Source organism: Wyeomyia smithii, chromosome 3, assembly GCF_029784165.1.
Source record: "Wyeomyia smithii strain HCP4-BCI-WySm-NY-G18 chromosome 3, ASM2978416v1, whole genome shotgun sequence".
Lineage (NCBI taxonomy): Eukaryota > Metazoa > Arthropoda > Insecta > Diptera > Culicidae > Wyeomyia > Wyeomyia smithii.
In genome coordinates, this window is record NC_073696.1 from 110,500,645 (window position 1) to 110,527,450 (window position 26,806).

The window sequence follows — 26,806 nt, forward strand, 5'->3', positions numbered from 1 at the left end:
GCAATACAACGCATACAAGAAAGGGTCCCATAAATCGCATAATCCTTAAGTTTAATTTTCATTGCGAGACCATCGGCATGATCATGTCGAAAGGTCAAAACATCTAGTGTCGGGCAGTCACTAGAAATGATGTTTAGCACGTAAGAAAAACATTGTAAACATTATAAGTGATAAAAGTAATGAAATATTGTATCTAGACTACATTCAGTTGATGAAGCAAATAATAAAATATATACAAAAATTAAAACATTATATTCCATATAAAACCAATGTTCCCAAAAACATATTTGCTTAAAAAAATAGGAGAGATTTCCAGAAAACTTTAATTGGGCAATATCTTATCAAGCTAATTTTCATCAGAATCACGAATCACGATAAACATTCTGAAATTTAGAGTAGAACTACTTTGGATGGACCACTCCCCTCAGTGAATCCCTCTGACGACAAACTGTTCATTCTCTTAATATAGCGTTAAACCATCATGGATGGACCACGTTCTTTAGTGGACCATCGGTCAGATTAACTCGATTTATGCGCACGGAGTGTAAAAAGAACAACTTTATTTTAAAAAAATGGGCATCACCAAAATCTTCACCATTTGAAAATATAGCTTGTTACCTTTCATTTGAGACCCTCCGAAAAATCATACATCGCGGGCTTTCGAACAAGTTTTTTTTCTTTAAAAACTATTCTGATAGCAAAGCGATTAACTACCGAGAGAAAAGTGGTGCTACAAAAAAAAATGCAAGAACTTTTGAAGTGGCACAGTGAATGTTGTAAGTTTAGTCGAGTGCAACTTTCGCTCATACTAGATTTTTTTCAAACACCCCTAAAATTTGAAATTATGGTCAAAATGCCGTTTTTTATCTCAGCGCATGAAAATTATTTTTAACTCATTTGATTTCCAACCGATTTTGAATGTTTTAGCCGTTTTGGAAAGGGCACTAACTTAATTAAATTATGTGAGTTATTCGAGCGTAAATCTAATTTTTTAAATTTCTCCACGCAAAGTTTCAACTTCACTAGAAATTTGTCAGTTATTTTTGTAAGAAAAGTACTACAAGTACACATATTTCGCTGAGTTATATGTTTCTCAAGAAATTCAGGATTTTTCACTCTATAATGGAAAAAATGCAGGTACTTCTGAGGTGACCAAGTGTAGGTTGTAGCTCTAGTCGTGTGTTACTTACGCCCAAACTTGGAGTTTTTCAAATACCCTCAAAATTTGAAGTTATTGTCAAAACTCCGCCTTCTGACCGTGATTCACATATTTATTACTCTGTCATTTTTCCATCAATTTTTTATGTATAGATCGTTTTGGAAAGGGAACATCCATAAATGACGTAGCTTGTTTTGATCCCCCCCCCATCGTAGCAGTTTTATTAGTTTCATATTTGCTACGCAGCTTGGCTTGACCCCCTCTCTTATCACCGTCATATTTCGTCACAAAATTGCAAAGGCCACCCCCCACCCCCTCGAATGCTACGTCATTCATAAATGTAAATAGGGCTTTCAAAATATATAGATAAATCTATAGATTTCACTTAGGTCTACGTGTAATGAGTAGTTTTAAAAAAATTAAAATATCGTGTTTTTTTTATTTTAAGATCAAATTTTTACACATTTTTATAAAACTGTACTTTAAATGCTCTATAATTTGTTACAATCTACACTAGGTGGCATCAGAAGTTGTTACATTTTCTTCCATTTGTAGCACCGTGGGATAAACAGCCCAAATATTGTTCAATGAAAGTCAAAAATTCTGATTTCCTTTAAAAACATGTTACTCAGCGAATCATCAGCCGATTTACAAAAGAAAGCTTCTATTTTATATCGTAATTGAATATAGTTTCAAACTGCTAGTGTACTTGTAGTACTTTTCTCACAAAAATAACTGACAAATTTCAAGTGAAGTTGAAAATTTACGTGGAGAAGTTTAAAAAATTAGATTTACGCTCGAATAACTCATCATATTTTAATGAAGTTAGTACAAACGTAACGTATTAGTACAAACGTATTTCGAAAACTCTATTTTTCCCCTTTCCAAAACGGCTAAAACATTCAAAATCGGTTAAAAAACAAACGAATTAAAAACAATTTTCATGCGCTGAGGTCAAAATACCGGCATTTTGACCATAACTTCAAATTTTAGGGGTGTTTAGAAAATTTCTAGTATGAGCGAAAGTTACACTCGACTAACTTACAACCTTCACTGTGTCATTTCAAAAGTTCTTGCATTTTTATTTTCATTTGTAGCACCGTACTATCTCGGTAGTTAGACGCTTTACTGTCAGAATACTTTTCAATGAAAAAAAAGTTGTTCGAAAATGGTGAGAATCTCGGCGATGCCCATTTTTTTAAATAAAGTTGTTCTACGATACACGCCGTGATGCGAAACGATTTCAAGAGAACTTCCAACGGAAAACACCTCCCCAGTCAATATGCATCAGAATCACGAGAAACATTTAAAAGGTAAATTAATTATAGTGGACCACTTCAGTAATTATAGGCTAATAAAGCAAAAAGGTAGATTAAAGGGTAATTTACCCTAAATTTCAATTTATACCAAGAGAATAAACAATTTTTTATCAGGGTGGTCCGCTGAAGAAAATGATTCATTCAAGCTAGTTCTACCCTAAATTGGAATAGAGTAGATTGGCCTTTAAAGGAACTCTTTGCTTAAATAACCTATAGTGCACCACCCGTCAGATTAACTCAATTTCTCTTAACGTAAATCAGAATTTACACATGTGTGTTATGCAGATTGGTTGGATAAGATATTTCCCGGTTGAAGTTTTCTGGATATCCCTTGAATTTTCGCATAAATTAATTTAATCTGGCGGGTGGTCCACTATAGGAAAGGGGTTCACCATATAGATTAATTTACCCTATACAAATGTTTCTCATGACTCCGATGCAGATTAGCTGGATAAAAAAAGGGTAAACTAACCTATATTGGACTCCTTCCCTATAGCAGACCACTCGTCATTTTTATAGTTAGTTTCACAGGGTACAGGTTTGTATCTTAAATATTTTCAGAATATACTGAAAAAAATATTGTTTAATATTTTTAAAACAAGTATTTGCATGCATTGAGAAAAATTTAGTCACTACTTCAAAAGTTTAGCAACAATTTTGCTGTTTTTAAATATGCTCTAAACATTTGACACCAATCATCATTCCGGGGTGACTTTGATCACTTCATTATTTCGATGAATTTGGAGTAACACTTTGCTAATATTTGTTCATCTTAAGAACTAATCTGGGAACAAAATTAAAAAACATAACGTATTGAATCTTGTTGTTTTGAATCTGCTTGAACCGATTGTTTGTATGCAACAAAAATCGCCAAAAATACATTTTATTTTCAATTAATATTTTTGCATGAAAAACACTTTTCAATTAGCAGGGAATGCATGAATAATAGCAATGCAGACATATATCCACACAACCAGTAAAGATTACGACAAATCCCAAGCACTACGAGCGCTTTTTTACCACATTTTCAAAAAAGAGGTACAGTGATCAAAGTCACCCCAGTTTATCGTACTAATTTTCATAGCAGTTGATTAAGTGTACTCAAAATTAAAGTATTTGTATGTTTTGAGCAGATTTTTTATTGGAAATTTTTGAGGGTCTTTTTCACCCCTTTTGACCATTTTCGAAAAATCTTGGATAATTCAAAACTTAGTTCTATCATACAGAACCACCCCACAGTGGTTTAAAACGCGAAAAACTTGATCGTCAGCTTTTCGAGTTTAATAATGCCGTTTAAATGCTACAGTTTATTCAACAAAGTTTTTGTAGATCTTAAGGGACATCTTTTGATGCAAATAAATTTTTGATTAATTCATCCAAAAGTGAGATAAAAAATTTATGTTTTTTTTACTTACAAAATCAAAACGAAGTCTTCAGCAAAGTTGTAGACAATCTTATGTAGAAAAACTTTGCTGAAGACACTTTAGTTCTATCTCTTGCGAATCGACCACATACAGGTATTTTAATAAACAGGAATTCTTGAAGTTTTTGAAAATCGAAAAATACCAAATAACTTTTTCTGATGTGATTTCAGAGGCCTACTATGTTCTAGACATTTTTTCATATTTAAAAAATACATCTTTCTAACGAACATAACAACAAACAATAACGCACGCTAGTCTGGGGGCTATTGCGGTCTCGATCAACTAGATTAGTTGAGAGAATTCGTTATCGATATGTTTTCGGCACATTTTGCATGTTGAAGAATAAGTACAACGATACACCGTGCCCCAGTGCTGAGTCGAGAAAATTTCCAGCTCGAAAAGTTCCCCGTCCTAATCGGGAATCGAACCCGATATCACAACCGTGTGGGAGAGCTAGCCGACCGACATCGCTAACCACAGAACTACGGGGACCACATACCTTGGCAATTTTCAACTTCTCCATAGGGCTTAGGACATTTTAGATAAAAAATGCACTTTTCCAAAATAAAATTTCAAGAATAGCGGCAAAAAGCTGCAAAAACAACAGTCTTCACTCGAAAGATGGGAATTAGTACTAGCTTCTCCAGATGGTTTCACTAGTTTCTTGCAGTCTCTTCAAGGCTTGGGCGTGGGTGAAAAAAAAAGTTTTTTGTTGTCAATGGCCAATGTGCTTTATGCGAAGCTGTGCTCTGTTGGGAATGCTCATAACAAATGTTAAAACATATTATTAAAAAAAACGCATTAGGACATATTAACATATTTGGAACCATGGATCGGATTAGTATGAGAACATGAAGGGTTACTCTGCATTAATAGTATACAGAAATCCTTGTGATGCACGAATCGGCGAAAAAATGCACCGTGCACTAAGTTTCAATTCTGGTACAAAAAGGGAACTGTGGATTGTAATAAGGATTAGTGTGTGACTTTGCTAGAACTAGCCGTATGAATCAAAACCTAATCATCAGATATTTCAACGAGTAAATAACGAGAAATCAAATTGATATTTGTGATCTTTTAATAAACCTGTGATTAAATATTTTATATCATTTGTATTGTTAGTAACTGTACAAAAGATAAGAAAAAAAGACACGCTCCGTTTTTTGTCGATTTCAAAACAATCTTTCTGCTTATTCCGCAGAATTGATACTATTTTGTTATTATAATGAACTGCTGAAATCTGCGCTTCAAAATGTAAACGAACGATAAGCCAACTTCACTGACATAAAGAGATTATCTCTCCCATGGCATGAACTGTGTGATGCTCCCATTTCTGCTAAATTAAGCACCCTGTTCCGACCATATGAAATCGTTCAGTAAATCCTTCGGTCGACCAGCATACTTTAGTCGCTTATATCTCGGCATGTCAAACGACAGGCTGAACGAGAGCGTTTCCTACGCTCACTACTAATTTACCACAATTTCCAGTCCCACGATCCTTTTTGGGGCTGTGCGAAATCCGAACGGGAGAGGGATTATATGCCAGCCATAACGAGCACATTATAGAAGCAGCATTTCTGTCACATCACACGACACGGTGCGGTTTCTCTCCGAGTTTGTTGACGGCACTTACGGAGGTGGCCGGTCACACCGCACCGTAGCGAGATGGCAAACAAAGCCGACGAGCTGAAGGGTGTTTGGGCAGATTAATGGGGAATATCATAAAAACGGGTTGTACCAAATCTGCTCAGTCGGCCAGAAAGGATCCTATCGTAGTGCAGGGAAGAGGATGCCATTGTTAATTTGTGAACGTTTCGTCAATACTGGAAGCAGATTAGAGGCGATTGTAAAGTTGCATTACCTAAGGAAGTGTTTTGAAGTTTGCAAGTCCTCGTTGATTTTTGGGATTACGTTTGTACATCGATGAGACCTAACTACCGTAGCTTCTACAAATATGCTGTAACTTTTTTGATTTTTGTACTAAAATTTTTCATGTATACTTACGGTGTAAATCCAGCACATAACTGCTTTCCTTCGGCTCCGCCAGTTGGGTGTTGGTTGCTTGACAGGTAAAGACCGAGTTTAGATCGGATCGCTGTATGGCTGGCCAGAGGAGCCGATTTTCTATTACGTCACCGGAATTGTGCTCGTATTGTTCGTCCACCAGGATGCCATTGATGAGCCACTTAACCGACGGTTGTGGTCGACCTAAAAATGTATAGAAGGAACTGCATTAGTAACCGAAAATAAGTTTGGTTGTTGTGGTAAATAGTGAATTCTGTGTTATGTGGGTAATATAGATATGGCTTAAAAACTATAAGATTCAAGAAAACAAGTTCAACGAGCTCTAAAAAATTTAAAATTTCGCGTACGAAATACATTTGACTTTGAATAATTTGCAATCATCATTCTTACATACAATCGCAGAAACATGCAGGCAACCACATTAATATACATCTGAATCCCATACCAATCCAATTCTAATGGCCACAGCTGTTGAGTGTTTATACGTCTGCGGAATTAAAAATGACCATTTTTCATTTGTGGTCTGTCATCCAACTTCCAAGCGACCAACTGTTCGTTGTATGAAAATAGGCTATTTCCATTATGGGGTCGTTCTTAAACCACGTGGATATTAAGAGGAGAACGATAAAGGACCAAGGAAGAAGTAAAATGTACTGAAGATCGGATTACGTGGTATGAATTCTTGTTTTTTTTTCTACTGAACATTTCATTATTGTCGTCAAATACCATTTAATCTAGACTGGAACAATGGACTGCATTTAAAAGGCGGGTTGCTTAAATAAAAAATAATGAAAATTGAGCTGTTTCAAATTGTTAGGAACATTCATGAAACCTGTTTCGCTCTAATATTTTCGACTCGACTGTCCATGAGTGTAGCCTATAAGAAAACTTTTCCAAGAAGAAGGTGTTAAAAAATTAAATATACCTTCAGGAGAATATAAAAATAAAAAAATTATGGCGCGGTTTAAGAGCGGCCCCCATTGTGTATGTGGAAAAGGCCTAGAATTTGTATTGATTAAAACTCAGTTTTTAAATCAGAACAGTGAAACAACGTTTGGCAGACGTTGTTTGTATTAATTAAAATTTAAGCATTGAAGTTATTGGAAGTATTTCCAATGTGTACGCAAGCTCTGCGACCTCCACATGGAGTACAATCGATTTTATCTGCTAGTCTGTGTATTGTGTTATGCTGGTTTGTGGTTTTCATAATTGAAATACAACAGAAATATAGTTACGAAACAAATAATGGAGCACCGAGGCGATGGTAGCGTACCGAAGCATCGTTGACAGACGAATAAATAAGTATCGTTCCAACTTTCCATTTTGCGGTAAACTGATTCATATTTCTGATTCTGATGGAGGCTGCATACGAGAAATACCGGATTAGGTTGAAAATTTGATTACTGCAAAAAGGTTGGGGAGTTTCATCAACTAGGTAAGGCGTGTTTAAAACGGCAGATTGATGATTTAACTTTACAAAACATTAATATGATGCTGTTTTGTACATCTCAATTAATATGACCTCAATTTGTTGAAAAAAAAATCTAGAACAGCTATCAGGTACGCACGGTTAGCGAGCCTTTTTCTGAATCGCTATACGCCAAACGAACAAGTTTACTGGAACTGTTGGTTTGGTAGAATACCGTTCCGACTTGACTTCGTGTGACATTAGAAAAAACAAGAAGAAAAAATCCATGCACCGCCACTTTTTTCTCTTGTTAGGCAATAAAAGAAGATGTTAATTATGATAACGATGCCGACCAAAGCTGCTCTCGGCTACGTGGAATCCTTGTGGATTTTCTATCCGCAACACAGGATGTAAGAATGGGGAGCTGACTTTGCGCGCCATTGTCGTCTGGTATTAGATTTGAAAACAAAAAGGTTTCCACCTAATGGTGTAGTTATTTTTTTCTTATTGCTGCAATATGTTCCGTCAATGTGAAATTCACATTATACCAAAATATTTATATTGAATATGTTTAGGCTACGATATTTTAATTATATGTGGAATGTTTCTTGTACGAGTCAGGGTAATTTTAATAATGTGAAATATGAAATATATTTGAAGACATTTTATTATTTTACATTGTGGAATACTACGTTCGTCAATTTGACACTAGACAAACCAAAAAGTACCGAATTCAACAAAAAAAAAAGAAAACAGTTTTTGGCTGATTACAATGATGATCAGCGCAGAAAAACAGCAAAGAAATTGTGTTACATATGGGCTAGCTGAATGGATCCTAATCAGATGGTGGTAAGCTTTATTACCGAAAAGAAGCATTTCGTTCTGATTGTTCCATTTGTGTAAAAGATTTCATCGCAAGCGGCTGGTGCAGTAGGTGGATGAATGTAAACAAGCGAAAATTTTGGCTGCTGTTGTCCAAAGATTTAAAAATAATTGTGCGTCGGGTTTCAGTAAAACGGATTGTATAAGTGAGGTTCGGTTGTAACAACACAACTCGAAACGTTTTTTTTTTTTCAATTAACAAATTTATAGCTCCTTGATCTTATTTAATTCTCTAAACGGTTTTACTGGAGCTACAAGTATAACTGTCTCTTACGGTCTTATGACGGTAGTGTGTGATAAAAGAAATTTTTCTTCAGAAATCGTCTGTAAAAATAAACCTAGAAATAAAAGCTTTTATCTAAATACTATTAAATTTGGCATGCAAGTGACTAACATTATTATTTAGAATGTCAAAAGATGTAATCGATTAACCCGGTTCTTTAGAATATAAATTCAGAATGCATTCTACGCTCTAATAAAATTAAATAATATGGGTGCGGTATGGTTGAACAGTATTTTGAAAATCAAAGGAGATTAGCCCTATTAGAACAGCTTTGGTTCTACGAAAATCTCTTGTTCATTCACATACCAAATTCTGAAGAAAATTATTTCCACAAATTGTTCAAAGCAGGAAAAACGGAGAACGGTTCGTATAAATTGGAAAATTATCTTTTCAAACTCAAACAATCTTTTTTTCCAATGTCATTTTGAGGGTGTCCAATTTCGAGTGGCATCCATCGGTTTAAATGAAACTTTGCAGACGTGTTTGACATGAGTACATCGTGCGGCAGTTTTTGGACACCGGATACGCCCGTTCTGGCATCTGCAACATCTTGGCACTATTGGACAACAATCAGAGCATTGAAAGAAAGCCCGGTTCACGACGGCCGACGACCCTGAGCGACAAGAAGCTCCAAAGGAAGATGAAGACTGATGGAAAAGTGGCTACATCGCTGCATGCGCTTGGCCTCGGAGGTCGGTGCAACCGGTCAAACCTGTCTCACTCTGGATGGTAACGACTGGCAGGGCACTTCGAAGGAAGTGAGCACCGAGGTGAAGTTTATTTCACACACCAAGTTCCCCAAGAAGGTGCTGCTGTGGCTGACAATCAGCGAGAAAGGGATGTCAAAGTTGCTCTCCTTTCGCTCTGGACTGGCCGTGAACGGAAAAATTTAAAGTACGAAACGCCTGCCGGAAGTTGCGTCGTTCATCAAGAAATACCAAAAGGCCGAAGACGCGGTGTTTTGGCCGGATCTGGCGTCGTACCATTATTCGAAGAGATCTGTGAAGGAGATGGGGTGGCTGATTATCGATGTGGCACCTAAGATGGCGAACCCGCTCAACGTCCCCAGTTGCGTCCTTTTTTACGCGTACGTTACACCCAAATTTTTTCCTTATTACTTTAAAAGCAATAACGCAAAATGACCCTTTAGGTAACAAATCTGTTATTCAAAAAGCAATAAAGTTCTTCTCCAGTCAAGTAACAACACATACTGTCATACAATTTGCACATGTTACGGAAGTTCGACTATCTAATAATGGTCGTTTCAACCACATGCAAAATTTTCACTGTCAAAAAATGCCCCCTTCCATCTCCAGTCAAGTGAAGAAACGACACATACTGTCGCATATGTTGCACATATTACTAGTTTCTTCTTTTTCCAATTCATCCAGTGTGTGTGTATTAGTTTGTTCGTTATACCCATACGGAGTAGAGAAAAAGAAAAGGGCTCTTATTGCACTAAGAGAAGCGCCTGAAAACCGGCAATGATGAGGTAAGTATCAAATACCTACTAAAAGTATTTTCAGCGAAAGGATGCAAACATTGCTGTCCCTCTCCAAGTCACATTGATTTGTGTAAGGCCGGCCATTTTTTTCAAATCTGGCAAAAACAAAGGAAAGAGGCAGCAAAGAAGAGGTAAATTCATATCATTATGTTACACGACTCTATCCAATTTTAGATTTCATTAATCATTTTACGTGCGGTTTGTAAAAATGAATACAGTTTGTGCTGGTTTAGACAAATTTAAGTCACCCATATGGTGTCAGGTAGGCAGTGATAAAAAATTAAAACTAATAATGGCAGCATAGGTCCCCATCGGGGCTTCGGCAGGGTTTTTTTTTAGAGTATTGGTTTTGCGATATAGATAAATGCGATTACGCACTGTGAAGCAGATCTATACAGGGTTGATAGTAAGCGAAATTCGGAGTTCCCGTGTCGTGTGTTGTGTTGGACCTCGGTATTTTTCGAACGGCTATATTAACCATATAATTATATTAGATTTTCTTACTGAATACGATTAAATGGAACAAAAGTGCGTGTACGCGCGAGATTGTAGGAGTGCTTTTGTGCGTGTGAAGATGTAGGTGCGTATGTGTGTGGGTGTATGTGCGTGTGTACACACGTAAACAAAGATAGTAAAATAAATGTAACAAATTGTGATAAGCAATAAGAGGACACAACATTTGTTTAATGGGATAGTGAACTAGCACTGTATTCGTGTTCGCGTGCATTTAATATTTAGAAGTAATCAACTTTGGATAAAATTCATGGATCCGAAACTAAGCCAAATTTTTGTATTTGATAGGTGACTCTTACGTAGACAAACAAAAGAGAATCGACGTGAAACGCCTACGCATCCACATCGGTAGGAAGGAATAGAGCGGTCGTGCATGATGCTTCGGTTCTGCCTTCAATTGGGCGGAGGTCAGCAAATCGCTTTTTAAGAACAGACGAATGTCGTTAGTCGACTTGTTAAGCAGAAAGCCAGATCTCCGGGTGACCGAATATCTAGAGACTTGGCGTCGATACCTTTCATGAGGTCGCATTTTCTAGAGATTGGTTATAACCGTGTTATAATTTTCGGTATAAAGAGGGTCACTTCACGAAGAAGCGATAGTAGTGGCGAGGCGTTAACGAGGACTCAACTCTAGTAGCTTTCGTAATATCGTGTAGTCAGCTGAGATAAATCAATGGGAGATACGTTTCGGTAGTTGCATCATAACGGTGACTTAATAAACAGATGTCCGAATGTCACGTCGATACCTTCCATGAGTTCATGTTTTCTACAGATAGATTGTCAACGCGATATAGTTTTCGGTATAACCTTATCGAGGAAACAATAGAAGTGTCGAGACGTTAACATGGATAGAACTTTCGTAGCCCTCTTAACATTGTGTAGTCGGCTGAGATACATCAATAGGAGATTCTCTTCGGTAGTTGCATGATGATTTGATGAGGGAATGTTCGAATATTTTAGTCTGTCTTAATTTAGTCGCAGGTCCGGTATCCTCGCGTGCCCTTTTTTCGGTGGTATATCAAACAGAACGAGTTCGAATCACGTAATAATTTTCGCGTAGGTTATTATGAACTTGTAGGCGCGATATTTGTTATTATGAACCCGGTACTCGAACTCAGCGCATCGTTTACCAAAACGAAACCTGCTGCAAACTCTACGCTCTTCTCCAACATCCCAGTGATTTCTCGTGGAAGTGCAGAGGTGTTCTCGGCTTCCAATAAAGCGAGTATCACGTCCACATATTCCTATACACACTCCTTTTTTGACCTGCATTCGGATGCGGCCGGCGCTGGTATTGCCTAACATAAAGATTAAGATCACCAGTTTTTACACATTGAGGATGAATGTTAATCCCAAGCATCATCCATTGGTTCTCTGTGTAATAACAGCTGATCTGGCAATAACGGAGTAGCAACCGCGGGCGGTCAATCATGCTCATGCTCATGCTCATATACGCATACGGAGTAGATAAAAAATATCACGAGAGCTGCCAGGTATCATCTTTTTCTCCGTCATACAGTATGCAAGCGTTGATGATTTCAAAAACTTCATATGCGTCTTGAGCTCACATCACGATCTGTGAACTGCGTTAGAGAAAAACACAAACATTTGCTTTCTTGCAAGCGGATGCAACAATGGTGAAAACACACACGCTCATCGCTTCACGAAACTCATTAGAACCTCTTTGAAGATACAAAACTCGTGCCCATCTAGAACAACATTCGCATCTCCGGCAACTCTGGTCAAATACATATTTCCATTTCAAGTAAACACTGGGGAACGAAACAGTGCTGTTTCTAAATAGACATTTGAGGCTGACCGGTGAGATTCTGCTTATGTGTGAATAAAGAGGGCAAAAATGAACCTGATTGTGGCATAAATACAAATGCAGTGATTGAAGTCTCGTTTTTGGTTTTATGTTCTCCTGCAGAAAAACATACAAGCGTGTAGTCCACATATATTTGGTTACTCCACAAAACTCGGTCTTGGGCTGCTACTCTCCAGTCTCCCCTTACACCCGCTGCTCTGGCATCCTCGTCGACAGCACACATCCAGCGCGTGCGCGGTCTGCCTCGAAGTCGTCGGCCTCTATCCGGTTCTCTACTAAATATTATCTTTGCCGGTCGCTCATCCGCTATCCGTGCTACATGGCCAGCCCACTGTAACCTGCATTGTTTCATCAGCTTGACAATATAAGCGTGTTTGTATACTTCGTACAGCTCGTGATTCATGCGCCTGCGCCACACTCGTTCTCTAGTTTGCCTCCGAGTATTGATCGCAGGATTCTATGCTCGAAGACCCCTAGCGGTCGTCGATCGGTCTCCTTCCACGCCCACGATTCATGTCCGCAAAGCGCCACCGGGAGGATCAAAGTTCTATAGAGCGCATATTTCGTACGAATCTGTAGGCTACGGGACCTAAGCTGGCTACGCAATCCGTAATAAGCCCTATTCGTCGCTGCAATCCGCCTCTTCACCTCGTGGCTCACCTCGTTGTCACATGTCACGAGAGTACCAAGATAAACAAATTCGTCGACCACTTCGAAAGTATTCCCATCCATCTCCACCGCAGCACCAACACCCGTAGAACTACCAGGTTCTCTGTCAGCCACCATGTACTTCGTTTTGGCAGTGTTTATGGTGAGTCCAATTCTCGCAACTTCCTTTTTTAAGCCGTAAAGGCCTCCTCAACTTCTCTACGGTTAACACCAATTATATCAATGTCGTCCGTTAAGCCCAGAAGCATGTGAGACTCAGTGATGATGGTGCCGCTCCTCTGCACATCTGCCCTTCGTATTGCATCTTCCAAAGCTATGTTGAACAGCAAGTTCGAGAGCCCGTCACCTTGCTTCAGACCATCCAACGTCACAAACGCGTCCTGACGTATGATGTGAAACCGTCAAGCGTCGCACGTAACAGTTTAATTAGTTTTGTTGGGAAACCCTGTTCTAGCATTATTCGCCAAAGCTCGTTGCGTTTCACTGTGTCGTACGTCGCCTTAAAGTCTATGAACAGATGATGCGTCTGCATTGTGTTCTCGAAACTTGTCGAGAACCTGTCGCAAGGTGAACATCTGGTCCGTTGTAGATCACCACACTCGAAAACCACATTGGTATTCTTCAACAAATGCTTCCTGCAACGGCTCCAGTCGCTGGAACAGGATACGGGAGACAATTTTGTAAGCGGAATTGAGGAGGGTTATGCCTCTATAATTACTACAGTCGAGCCTATGTCCCTTCTTGTAGATAGGGCATATGAGTCCTTCCAACCAGTCCGTAGGTAGTTGTTCCTCAGACCATACCCTTAGGATAATCTGGTGAATTGCACTACACATCCGCTCGCTTCTAACTTTGAAAAGTTTGGCTGGTAAGGCGTCCTTTCCAGCGGCTTTGTGGTTCTTTAGCTCTTTGCAAGCATTCTTCACCTCGTTCAATGTTGGTGGGTCCGCAGCATGTCCGTCCTCCCCAATTTATATCCTGTTCCCTTCGACGACTCTCCTACCTTCCTCACCGTTCAACACCACTTCAAAATGTTGCTTCCAACGCCTGGCCACCTGCGATTCATCGGTAATCAGGTTCCCCTCCCCGTCATTGCACATGGCAGGTACTGGCACAGTCCGGTTCCTGATTCCGTTGATCGTTCTATAGAAGCTCCTCGTGTCGTGCCTGGTGAATCAATTCTCCGCCGCCGCGAGGACGCGATCGTAGTGCTCACGTTTCTTACGGCGATGAAGCCTCTTTTCGGCAGCTCTTGCCTCCTGGTATTTCTCCCGCTTCTGACGCGTTACACGATTAGCTGCTACTCACGCGTAGGCTCGGTTCTTCTCCTCCGTCAGCTCTAGGCACTCAGCATCGAACCACCCACTACGCGTGGTTCCCGTTGTCATGCCTATCACTTCTCGCGCTGTTCCGCTACCACATCATGGATGTGCTTCCACTGCTCATTCAGGTCCACTCCAGTTGGTTCATCGATCCGTCTATCAACTTTCCGAGTATACTCTGCAGCAACTCCTTCCGCTGATAACCTCTGGATGTCCAGATGTATCTTCCTCGCCGATCTCGATTTAAATACATTGGACAACCGGGCGCGAATCTTGCCTACCACGAAACGAAACGAAACGGGACGAAAGAACGGGACGAAAGAACTCCTCTCGTCCGACTTGTGCGTTCTTATCTCCGATGACGATCTTTATATCGTGCTGTAGGCACTCTCCATACGTTTTCTCGAGGAGCTCATAGAACTCCTCCTTTACGTCATCGGTTTTATCGTTTGTCGGCGCGTACACGTTGATGAGGCTGTAATTGAAGAATCTGCCCTTGATCCTCAATACGCATAGACGGTCATTAATAGGCCTCCACCTAATAACACGCTTCATTTGGTTTCCAAGTAGCACGAAACCGACGCCCCGTTCCGCTCTATCGCCGCCACTATAGTAGATGTGATACTTGAAAGATGTGCCTGCGGTCGGATCAACCGCCCGGAATTCACGTTCTCCGGTTTTAGGCCAACGCATCTCTTGTATGGCTGCTACCTACACATTTGCCTTCCGTAGCTCTCTGGCCAAGATGCCCGCGCGTACCGGTTCGAGCAGAGTCCTAACATTCCAAGTACCAAGTTTCAATCGTTGTCCTTTTTCGTTTGCCTAGGTCTATACCGATTGTACCGATTCGTATCATTCTCTGGATTGTTCGTAGTATGTTTATTTTCAGCATGCTGCCTTACTAGGGCTGCGATGCCGCCCCTGACCTGGGGAACAGACGATCAAGAAAGCTGCTCTCCCTGTCAGCATACGACCAAGTTCCCACCGGTTCACCGATCTTCCCTTGGTTACTCGTATCCCAGTCGGTACCGCGTGGAGTTAGGGATAGGAGTTGCTAGGCTTATGCTATGGACCACACTGGGGTCTATTCTATTGCCCAGCCGTTTACCAACCAGCAGTTCCGCATTAGTTGGCATAAAATAGACCCCAGTGTGGCTCAGAGGAAAATGCCCAACAACTCCTATCCCTGCCTCCACGTGGTACCGACTGGAATACGAGTAACCAAGGGAAAATCGGTGAACCGGAACTTGGTCGTATGCGGACAGGAAAGAAGGAGTTGTTTCTTTTGGAGACCAACTTGTCTGAGCGTCTGTTCCCCAGGTTAGGGGTGGCTCAAACAGCGACTGATCCAGAGCGGACGGCTGAACCTAGTAAGGCAACATGCTAAAATAAACATACTTCGAACAATCCAAAGGATGATACGAATCGAAACAATCGGTGTAGACCTAGGCAAACGAAAAAGGACAACGATTTCAAACCTGGCACTTGGAATGTAAGGACTCTGCTCGAACCAGTACCCGGGGGCGTCTTGGCCAGAGAACTATGGAAGAGAAAAGTGGAGGTCCGTTGGCCAGAAACCGGAGAACGTGAATACGGTTGATCAGACCGCGGGCACTGCTTTCAAGCGCCATATCTACTTCATTCTATGAGCTTCTTGAGAAAACGTATGGAGAGTGCCCACAACATGACATAAAGATCGTCATTGGAGATGTTAACGCATAAGTCGGACGAGAGGAGTTCTTTCGTCCCGATATTGGCAGGGAAAGCCTCTACTCTACCAACAACGACAACGGCTTGAGGTTAGTGAACTTCGCCGAGGCCAGGGGAATGGCCATCTGTAGTACCCATTTTGCACGTCTGAACATTCGGAGATACCTAAATGGAGAGGCCTGCTCCCAGATAGATCACATTATACAAATTTTACAAATTATGCTGATCGACGGCCGGCCCTTTTCAGATGTCATAGATGTGCGGTCCTTTCGAGGGCCAAACCTCAATTCGGATCACTATCTCATGATAGGCAAGATTCGCGCCCTGCTGTGTAACGTATTTAAAGCGAGATCGGCGAGGAAGATACGTCTGGACATCCAGAGGTTGTCTGCGGAAGGAGTAGCTGCAGAATATACTCGGAAAGTTGATAGACGGATCGATGAACCGGCTGGAGTGGATCTGAACGATCAGTGGAAGCACATCCATGATGCGGTCAGCGAAATAACGCGAGAGGTAATAGGCATGACAACGGGAGTCACGCGTAGTGGATGGTTCGATGTTGTGATGTGAGAGAAATACCGGGAGGTATATCGAAGCGTACCCCACCTGAATTCCGCTTATAAATTTCTCCCTCATATCCTGTTCTAGCGACTGAGGCCATTTCAAGAAGCCGCTGTTGGAGAATACCAATGCGGTTTTCGAGCGGGACGATCTACAACGGACCAGATATTCACCTTGAGACAGATCCTCGACAAGTTTCGAGAATACAACTTGCAGACATATCTATTTATAAACTTTAAGGCGACGTACGATACAGTGAAACGCAACGAGCTGTGGCAAATTATGCTTGAGCATGGTTTTCCAACAAAACTAATTACACTGATACGTGCGACGCTCGACGGTTTCACATCAAGCGTCTGTATAGCGGGTGAATTTTCGGACGTGTTTATGACGTTAGATGGTCTGAAGCTGACTGGCTCTCGAACTTGTTATTCAACATAGCTTTAGAAAGTGCAATACGAAGGGCAGATGTGCAAAAGAGCGGCACCTGCATCACGAAATCTCGCATGCTTCTGGGCTTCGTGGACAACAATGATATTATTGGTGTTAACTGCTGAGCGTTGAGGAGGTCTTTACGGCTCTCAGAAGGTAAGCTGCGAGAATTGGACTCACCATAAATACTGCCAAAACGAAGTACATGGTGACTGGCGGAGAGCGTGGTGGTTCTACGGGTGTTGATGCTGCGGTGGAGATGGATGGGGATACTTTCGAAGTGGTCGATGAATTTGTTTATCTTGGTACTCTCGTGACAGACGGAAGAGACGGATTGCGGTAGCGGACAGGGCTTATTATGGATTGTATAGCCAGCTTAGCTCTCGTAGCCTACAGATCCGTACGAAATTTGCGCTCTACAGGACTCTGATTCTCCCGTTGGCGCTCTACGGACATGCGTGGACGTGGAAGGAGGGCGAGATCTTCGAGCGTAGAATCCAGCGATCAATAGTCGGTGGTAAACTAAAAAATTGGGTGTGGCGCAGTCGCATGAATCACGAACTGTACGAAGAATATGTACAAACATGCTTATATTGTCAAGCTGATGAAACACGGCAGGTTACAGTGGGCTGGCCACGTAGCACGGATGGTGGATGAGCTACCGACAATGTTAATATGTAGCAGGAAACCGAATAGAGGTCGACAACTTCGAGGCAGACCTTGCACGCGCTGGATGTGTCGAGCAGCCGGTTTAAGGGGAGACTTGAGAGCAGAAGCCCAAAACCGAGATTTGGAGAGGCGTATTCTGGATTCTGGGTTCAACAATCTATCTCCATAAAAGTAGGTAAAGTAAGCTGGACTATATAAAAGCTTGCTTCTGCTCAAACCTACGATTTTACTAGCGGATTGTGGTGAGGACGGTCCCAACTTAGTTGCAGCTGGTAGAACCAATGGAATGTATTTTCCATGTTGTTAAAATTTCAACATGAACTTGTAATATTTGATGGATTATGTTATTAGCTCATATTATCACAGTTGAATGTTCCATTTTGCTCTACATCTTTTGCCAATTTTAGCAACATTGATTGCACGAACTCTTTTCGTTGCGGAAAATATTTAAAAACAAAAATATGCTGTTATGCTTTGTGTAGGCCAGCACAACACAATCACTTTTTGTGGCTACTGTCAATTAATGAATAATTTATAATTGGACTTATTGCGGCAAAGAGTTGACGAAATAAATTGGTTTAGGTTTTAGTGTTATTCTTATCATTGCCTCAACAGACATTTGCAAGAAGGAGTCCTCAGCAGTAAAGTAATTTTATTACGGCCATCAGGAGGTTCTGATGGTGCTATTAACTTAAATGGCAGTTTAGCAAAATTGATCATGAAAACTGCTAAAACAGTGCAATAGGAACTTTAACTGTTACTGGGTGAAGTAACCTTATGTTTTTTGAGAGATTGAAAGCTTGACGTTTTGGTTCTAACATCCATGGTTTATGACTCTTTCCTAATACGTTTTTTGATTGATTGCAATTGCAATTTAGTTCGTTCAATAAAGTCGGATATAAACTGTTAACATTCACAGGGTTTGCTATTATCGTAATATTGCCATAGGTATACTCGTTCAATGCTCTTATCTGTTATATTGGTGCTACACTTCATCATCCTCTGCGTATGCGAACTATTCGAAAACACCCGGGCATTTTTGCACAACATGACAAATCTAGGTACAACAAGAGTAGCACAGAAGAGAATTGACTATTACACAGTACATTGATAACACCGCATTGTGCCACCTACCGCGGATGTATGTGTGCTCTTCCTGTTGGTGCCGGTACGCAAACATTGGGTCTACCCGGAGATCCGGTTTCATGGCGAATAAATTTTATGATTAAATGTGGCAAATTGGGCACAAATCGTGCGTCAGTTTGTGTGGTACGAGACAGGAAAAAAAATGATGAGAATCGGTATTGCTGGTCACAGTGTGTCCTAACGTTTGTTGAGCCGTCGCCGGTGGTTAGGGGTGCGTAAAGTGGGAAAAGAGATGACACTGACTGGTTTGACAAGGGTGATTATCATGTCAATACCCACAGCAGAGACAACCCGCACACATGCTCTGCTGCTGGTTGGGTAGAACATTGTTACCGAAGCTACGTGATTTTCAAGGCTTATCAGCAAATTTATTTGTATATGGAAATGGAAATGTAAATTGACATATCTGTCCTCAGTGAGTTGCATATAGGCAGTGAGTAGTACGGAAAGTGTTATTTTTCAGGAATTTAAATTGGTGGACTAGAAGAGAGAAGTGAAAAATGAGAGACGATATGAAAAATGCAATTTTAAAGGAATTTTATGTTTTTGACATGAAAATGTGTACTGTGTTTTACCTTTTATATTACGTTCGTGAAATTATTGCACCGAAGATAACGAGTAACATCCAAGTTTGGTTTTATTTAAAGAGAACAACAGTTCATTTTTTTTACACAACATTTATTTGACACGGCACAATACAAATTAATGTATATTCGATAGTCAGTAGTTTTTCGTTGCATGAAATGAGTATCTCTAAAATAATAACTTATGGCATAAATAAAAACACTTCGCTTTTTTTGCAAAACTAAAGGATTTTTTCTGTAATAATGTATAATATACACTTAATCGAAAGGTTGAAACATCGAAATGTTAGAGTTGAAAATCAAGAGGGCAGAAAATGCACAAAAAAAAACATAATAATAGAGAAGCGTAAAATTCTTAGTAGCTAAAATACCTCAATGTGTAACATCCATTAATCAAACGCTCCGGCAGTGATCAATGACAGGGATGAGAGATTACGTTCTCAACAAACTCACGGGTCGGGTTAACGTAAGTTCGAATTTGAATGTGTTGAAAATGTAAATTCACCTTCTCCACAGCGAAGAAATAAATTTATGCCAAATAGTTGGAATCTGTGATTTTCTTTCCCCGTTTGAGATTCACAGTAAAATGGCTTTTAGAAAGTAGAATAACTTCTACATGTGAAATTTTATCTGTTTTCATCACAGGGCATATCGAAACCATGTTTCAACCTTTATCATTTAACCATCGTTTACTCTTCTTGGTGAAGTTAGAACTGTTAGGCACTTTGAATTATGTAAATATAGATCTAATCACTTAGTTTGGATAAAAAGTTCATTACGGGCGGAATGTGTAGAGTAACTTCGTACAAACTGTAATATGAACTGCGATAAATGACGGCGATGACAGCCAATCAATCTACATGATTTAATTATTATATCAGTGTATAGTGTTGTGCATTGTTCAGATATTACTTGACATCTGTCTTCGCATACTATCTTCAATGTGATTAGCATTACAGTAGCTGTATCTCAATTGAGGTAATACTCATGTGCTGCTCGATCTGAAATATTTAATATGATAGGTGCATTAAAATCCAATCTGTATATTCTTGCTGTGTTTCGAAGCCTTGTCTTGGGAAAGAAAATAAATATTGATACATCACTTTTACCAATGTAATTATATCAGCCTTAGGCAGTGACTCTGATAAATGATTTTACTACTGGTTGAGCCGTTCTGTTGTTCCAAGCTGCACTGTTTTCGAACAAGCGCAATCCATCTCGGCGATCATTAATCATGCTGTTTCCGTGCAACTGAAATAATCTGCATAAATATTTATCACATCTGGATTGAGTGCAAGTATGCTTTATTTAGCGATGCAAGGCAGAGCAGCCCAGTCGACATCCCGGTGGTGATGGTGTGTTGTAACGCTGAATAGGAAATCTATTCATCGCACGAGTTAACCCTTTCCAGCGAAAAATATTTCTTGAAATCGATCCGGTTTATCAGGTTTCTACTGGTGCACTGCTAGTGGTAGGCGACCTTCATCCCTGGCATCCAGTTACGGTGGGGAACGCTAGCCAACCGCATTCATATCCCTAGGAGAGCACGCGGAGTATCTGGTCGAACCGCACGGAACAACCCCAACTGAATGTGGTGTTTTCAAGCTCCAGTAGGTCGGTATTTTCGAGCTGATGCACGTGGGTTGGCTTTTTCTCAAGCCCGATACACATGGTTTTCTATGTGCCCTTATTGTATTGCCCTAGCTGTAACAATTTAGTACAAGAAGAACTACAAGGGATTCTGCTGGAAAATAGAAATTGAGCAGCCTCTGGTAACAACGTGCAGCGTAAAATAAATTTGATGCAAATTTTCTTACCAAACACCTGAGAGAACTTCAGTTACAATAATTTTATTGATTTCATACACCAATTTGAAGGTAAACAATATAAGTTTGATTGGCAATCATGTTTTAAAAAGCATGTGAGATTCTTCGATGTCACATTAGATTTGATGTTATGTACCAAGATTCTACCTATCTTCGTTTTTCCGTGTTGGGTATTTCCGCCACTGGAACTAATTTTTTGATATTTTGTGACATATCCCCCCTTCTCAATCTTGCTAAGTCAGGATTACGTACCACTATTGGATGTGGTCGTTATAACCTGACCAATAGCACTAGTCCAGTCCGGTATTACAATTCGTATGAAGCACACAACCGTACTGGTATTTTCTCTCCAGATTCCAGACGGTTCTAGTAGCCCTCTATCGAGGAACTCTTTTGATAAAAACTGCAGGACATCGGCGTAACAGATATTCCAAATTAAAACCTTGCTAGTTCATCGGCTCTTTCGTTTCCATCGATTCCACAGTGACCAGGAACCCAATATAAATCTATTTGATTGTTACAACCCAGTGTTTTAAGTGATTGAACATACTCCCAAACAAATTTTGATTTGCATGTCGCAGCTTTAGAAGCTTTCAAAACTGCTTGATGTTTGAGCGTATGTACCTATTTCACGCGCAGGCAAACATTCTAGTGTTGCTTGAACTTCAACGTGAAAGTCAATTGGCCTTGGCTCATTGGAATTGATAGGGCTATTCCTGGGCCAGTTACCCTTGCTCCCACTCGATTCTGTCTTGGCTTCACTGTATGATTTTTCGATGGAGTTTGATGCATAAATTTTTTAAGTTAACCGGGCACCTACTTTCGCTGTTGAATCGATGGAGTCGCCAATTCACCATTGCAAACCCAAGTAACAATATAGGTTTTATCAAAGTTTTATAGCACCTAGTACAGCCAACAATGCAATAAAACCTTCATAAAACCAGTTTTGTTACTTGGGAAGCGTTCTAGAGAACAAGCTTAGGGTTGAATTTGCATCTAGAGCTGGTGACTACCACAAATTGAGTTGATGAGTATTTTCTATCAGATATCTAACTGACGTATCTTTGTAGATAGAATTGAAAATTATTCCACAGTGTTGCTGTTCCGTTTTTTTGAGCAACTTTGCAAAAAAAAAAGTTTTTTTTTTCTATTTTTCAAAACAACCGATTTAGAGTTACTTCATAATTCATAAATCATAATAAGGTGTCAACGAATCAATTTTTGCTATTATGAATTGATGTTTAACTTAAAAAGGAACATTCCATTAGAATTTTTATTCGATTTTTAAGAATTTTTAAGAATTTCACTGAAAAAAATCAATTTAAAATTCGAGTAAATTAGATTTACGATGATTCAACCCCGGTAAACGAAAGGAACAATTATTTTATGCTATCTATTTTTTTCTCGTTTTTTGGAATATAAAAAGACTTGTTGATCAAGTTAAAACCTACAATTTTACTTGAGACGGTGTGAAGGTATGTTCCGAATGTTTTTTCAGTTCGAGCTTTAGGGCCGCATTTGTAGTTTTCTTCCTGTAATAATCTTGTAAATCGGCTATTCTGAAGGATAAGAACTTTCTTCTACAACGTTGCGTTAAATTGACAGAGCTACACTGCTGCGCATAGCAAGTCAGTCCCATTTGCATTTTCAGTAAAATTGAGTTATTACGCGTTAATGGTAGCTAACAATGCATAGTTTCGTAACAATGGATGAGCTCATGAACTTTGTTATGAAAAACTGCTGGAAAACATCCAAACATATTGTCCCATCTCGTAAAGCAATGTTATAAAATCATATAAAAACGCGTTTTTCTCGGCTTGCTGAAAATGCAGGTGGGACTGACATGCTATTCGCGGCAGTACAACATTGTAGAACATCATGTAACCTATCTGCAATGATAAGAAAGTTAGATGCTAGATTTCATCGAAACTTCTTGAAACCCTAATTTGTGATTACAGGAAAATGTACACTCCATCATATTGCAAAATTTTGTAGAAGAAAGTTTTTCTCTAGAATATTATTATTAAGCTCTAGATCCAAATTCCTCCCTAAACTCGATCCCTCGAACGTTATGCAATGGTTATTTAGCGTCTCCATCGATTCAACAGTTAATGGAGGCGCACGGTTAACGTTCGCGCTGGACAGGGTGGAATCTTTTGATGCGTTTTTGGAATGCCTAGGTGCACAAATATTCACTGGAATGGTTAAATAGCTACAATCTTTCTTTTTTTTTAAGTTTGAGCTTTAGGGTCCCATCTGTGTTAACCAGTGGAAGCTCGATTCCGTAGGCACGTATAGGCACGATTTCCAGCCTGCTGTGATGTTAAAGTTATCCACGAAACTCAAAAGCTGAACTGACATTGCACAGTGGTACAGAACGACAATTTAGGCGGACATAGGGTTTTCGACGCGATTTTGTGATTTTACAGCAATACTTTATATGGAGAAGTTGCTTCTTATATATAGGTCTATATAAACACTGGAATGAAAATTAGGGTGGTCCTTAAACCTGCAAAATATAACAAGTAAAATTCTTATTTGTGAAAAAAATGTTGAACTATCTTTGGCAAAGTTGTAGATCATTTGATCTTAAGCAATTTTGTAGAAAACTCCTTTTTTGTATCTCTTGAATTGACTGAATTAGAGCAATTCTGCTTAGGGTGGCTCTGAAAAAAACAGTTTTTTTGCTCTATTATTTTTATTTCGAATTTCTCAGTAAAGTTTAGTTCAGACAACTTTTATAACTTTAAAAGACGCAACTTTTGGTTGCTAAACTTCGAAGATATCTTTTACGGGTGAAGAGTTATTAATGTTTTAATTTTTGAAATACGTTCTTTTCAAAAGTTGATATCTCTGAATGGGGCAAATGAAAAAAATATCTTCTGGTTTCATTTGGAAGAGCAGTCCGTGTACTTTATCATATAAAAAAATTGGCGATATACTTTTTCTTGAAAATTAATAAAACTAGTTTGAATCTGCTAACTTTTGTCCAAAAAGTAAAATTTTTTCAGTTATAGTTTATTTATTTGGTAAAACTACTGTACATATTTTTCGGTAATGTTATAGAGAAGCTTAGTCAAGATAACTTCGCACATAAAACCACCTATATCTCTCAAATTGACTGATAGAGTATAACTTTGCCTGAAGGATCCACGATTTTTTCTATATAAACATATATTTTGCTCTATACTCGCATCCAATTTCTCAGATACAAAAGACAAGTATTTGTCGCAGTGGCACTACAGCATAATGCTCTCAAGGCATACAAAAAACCTAAATTAATCCACCTAGCAGTCAGACCCTGCTTTTCTCATTCAAACTTTTATTTGTAAAAATATATTTACATGAACGCTTCAATCCAATAAATGTATGTCACTCTTTAGGTTCTAAAATATTGATGTTGTAATCTATACATATAAAATTGTAGTCCGGTCTGTCTGTCTGTTTGATCCATATAGGCTCGAAAACTACCGAACCGATCGACGTGAAAATTTATATGTAGAGGTTTTTGGTCCCGATAAAGGTTCCTATGATAGTTAGAGACCCTTCCCTCTTCTGGAGAGGAGGGGTCCAATACAAATGAAACATACATTTCTGCACAACTCAAGAACAAACCAAGCAAATGAAACCGAATTTGGCATGTGGATGTTTTAAAGGATAATTAATATGTCCAAAATGGTTCGACGCCCCTCCCTCTTATGGAAGCACATGTTTCTGCACAAATTTCTGCACATCTCGCGAACTAATCAACTAAATGGAACCATATTTGGCAGGTGAATGTTTTTAGTGGTAACAAATATGTTCCATAATCGACCACAGGCAACATTTTGGATATTGTTTTTGGCACATTTTGCATGTGTAGGATAAGTACAACATTTACATGGTGTATGCCCCAGTGCTGAGTCGAGAAAACTTCCAGCTCAAAAAGATCCTCGACATCGCTAACCACAGAGCCACGGGGACCACAAGAAGGATACACAGGAGCTGAATTCGACCACAGATACCATTTTGAATTCTAATATGGCGACTTTCGGCTACGGAAAACCAGCGGCAAACGACCAAATACCACCCAATATGGGTATTTTCGGAATCGTAATGATGCACTGGAGCCACAAATCGACTTAAGACACCATTATGAATTGTAGGATGGCAACTTGTGGTTTCTGGAAAACAGCCAAAAATGGCCGATTTCCGTATAACATGAGTATCTCCGGATCTAGAATGATACACAGCAGCTGAAATCGAAAATGATCAAATACACCCAATATGGGTGTTTTTTCAACCAGAATGACGCTCAGGGGCCAGAAATTATATTAAATACCATTTTGAAATTCAAGATGGCGACTTCCGGTTTGTGAAAAACAGCCTAAAATAACCAAATACCATCCAATATGAGTATCTCTGGAACCAGAATGATGCAATGAGCTAACAATTGCCCTCAGGCACCATTTTGAATCGCTAGATGGCAACTTATAGGAAACAGTCGGAAATGACCAAATAATTCTCAACATGGATATTTCCGTAATCGAGATGATGCATAGAAACCAAACATTGACCCTTGACACCATTTTGAATTTAAAGACGACCACTGTTAGTTTCTGGAAAACAATCAAAATAACTAAATACCTCCCAATATGGTTATTTCCGGTGTCAGATTGATGCCAGAAAATCTGCTGAAAATGACCGAATAACACCCAATATGAATATATTCAGAATTAGGGCGATGTACAGAAGCCAAAAGTCGAGGATGTTGTCATTTCGATAAAACCAATAAAACCGATAAACCAAACGATTTGTCTATTGACTTCGAACATATCCTATGGCCGATTCGTCGTGCATTTGCAGACTTTGAACACATCGCAAGGAATCAATGACTTTGGAACGTTCAAATAGTACAAAACCACATTTGAATTATGTTGAGGCCACATAAATATCCTTCATTGTACCCTTGTGTGGAAAACCACACAAATGAATTTCGTTTCGATTTATTTTCGAAAACTTCTCGATCGATTTTGACGAAATTTCTTGACAATTCCTAAACCATCAATCTTACACAAAACATATATTTTCCAAGGGAAAAACATTTTTGGTTGATGCAATATTTAAAAACTTACGTTGTTTACCCTGGTGTGTGGATTTCCACACTTACAACATTCGAATTTATTTTGGACAAGAAATAACTTAATTTTGCCCCAAACATTTTCATTAAGTGCTTTCATACCTGAAGCTATAGGTACCAATTAACCCTGTTTCTAAAATCGAAAAAGTTGTGTATGTGTACGGAAGTATGCGTATGTGTGTTTATTTTCATTCTCACGACCAATATATCTCAATTTTCTCAGCACCGGCTGAACCGATTCGATTGTTCTTAGTCGCGGTTGAAAGAGCTTAAAGTCTACTTAGTTGATGGTAAATATCGTTTTGATCCGAAGGTTCATTCAAAAATGACGTAACAAAATGTGATCAGTTTATATGGGAACTGATAAACTAATTGATTTTTTTTCAACGATTTGACTGAATTTAGGAATGTATAAAGGTGCAT

The 26,806-nt window shown here is 39.4% G+C and overlaps 1 protein-coding gene across 1 annotated transcript in view; it reads right to left on the reverse strand.

The window, feature by feature from the left end:
• The window catches only part of LOC129726561 (nephrin-like), an 875,571-nt gene that overhangs the window by 108,227 nt on the left and 740,538 nt on the right, over nt 1-26,806 (reverse strand). Inside the window, exon 7 of the mRNA XM_055683414.1 lies at nt 5,907-6,110. Coding sequence (XP_055539389.1) covers nt 5,907-6,110 — 204 coding nt within the window. The remainder of the gene's footprint in view (nt 1-5,906; nt 6,111-26,806) is intronic.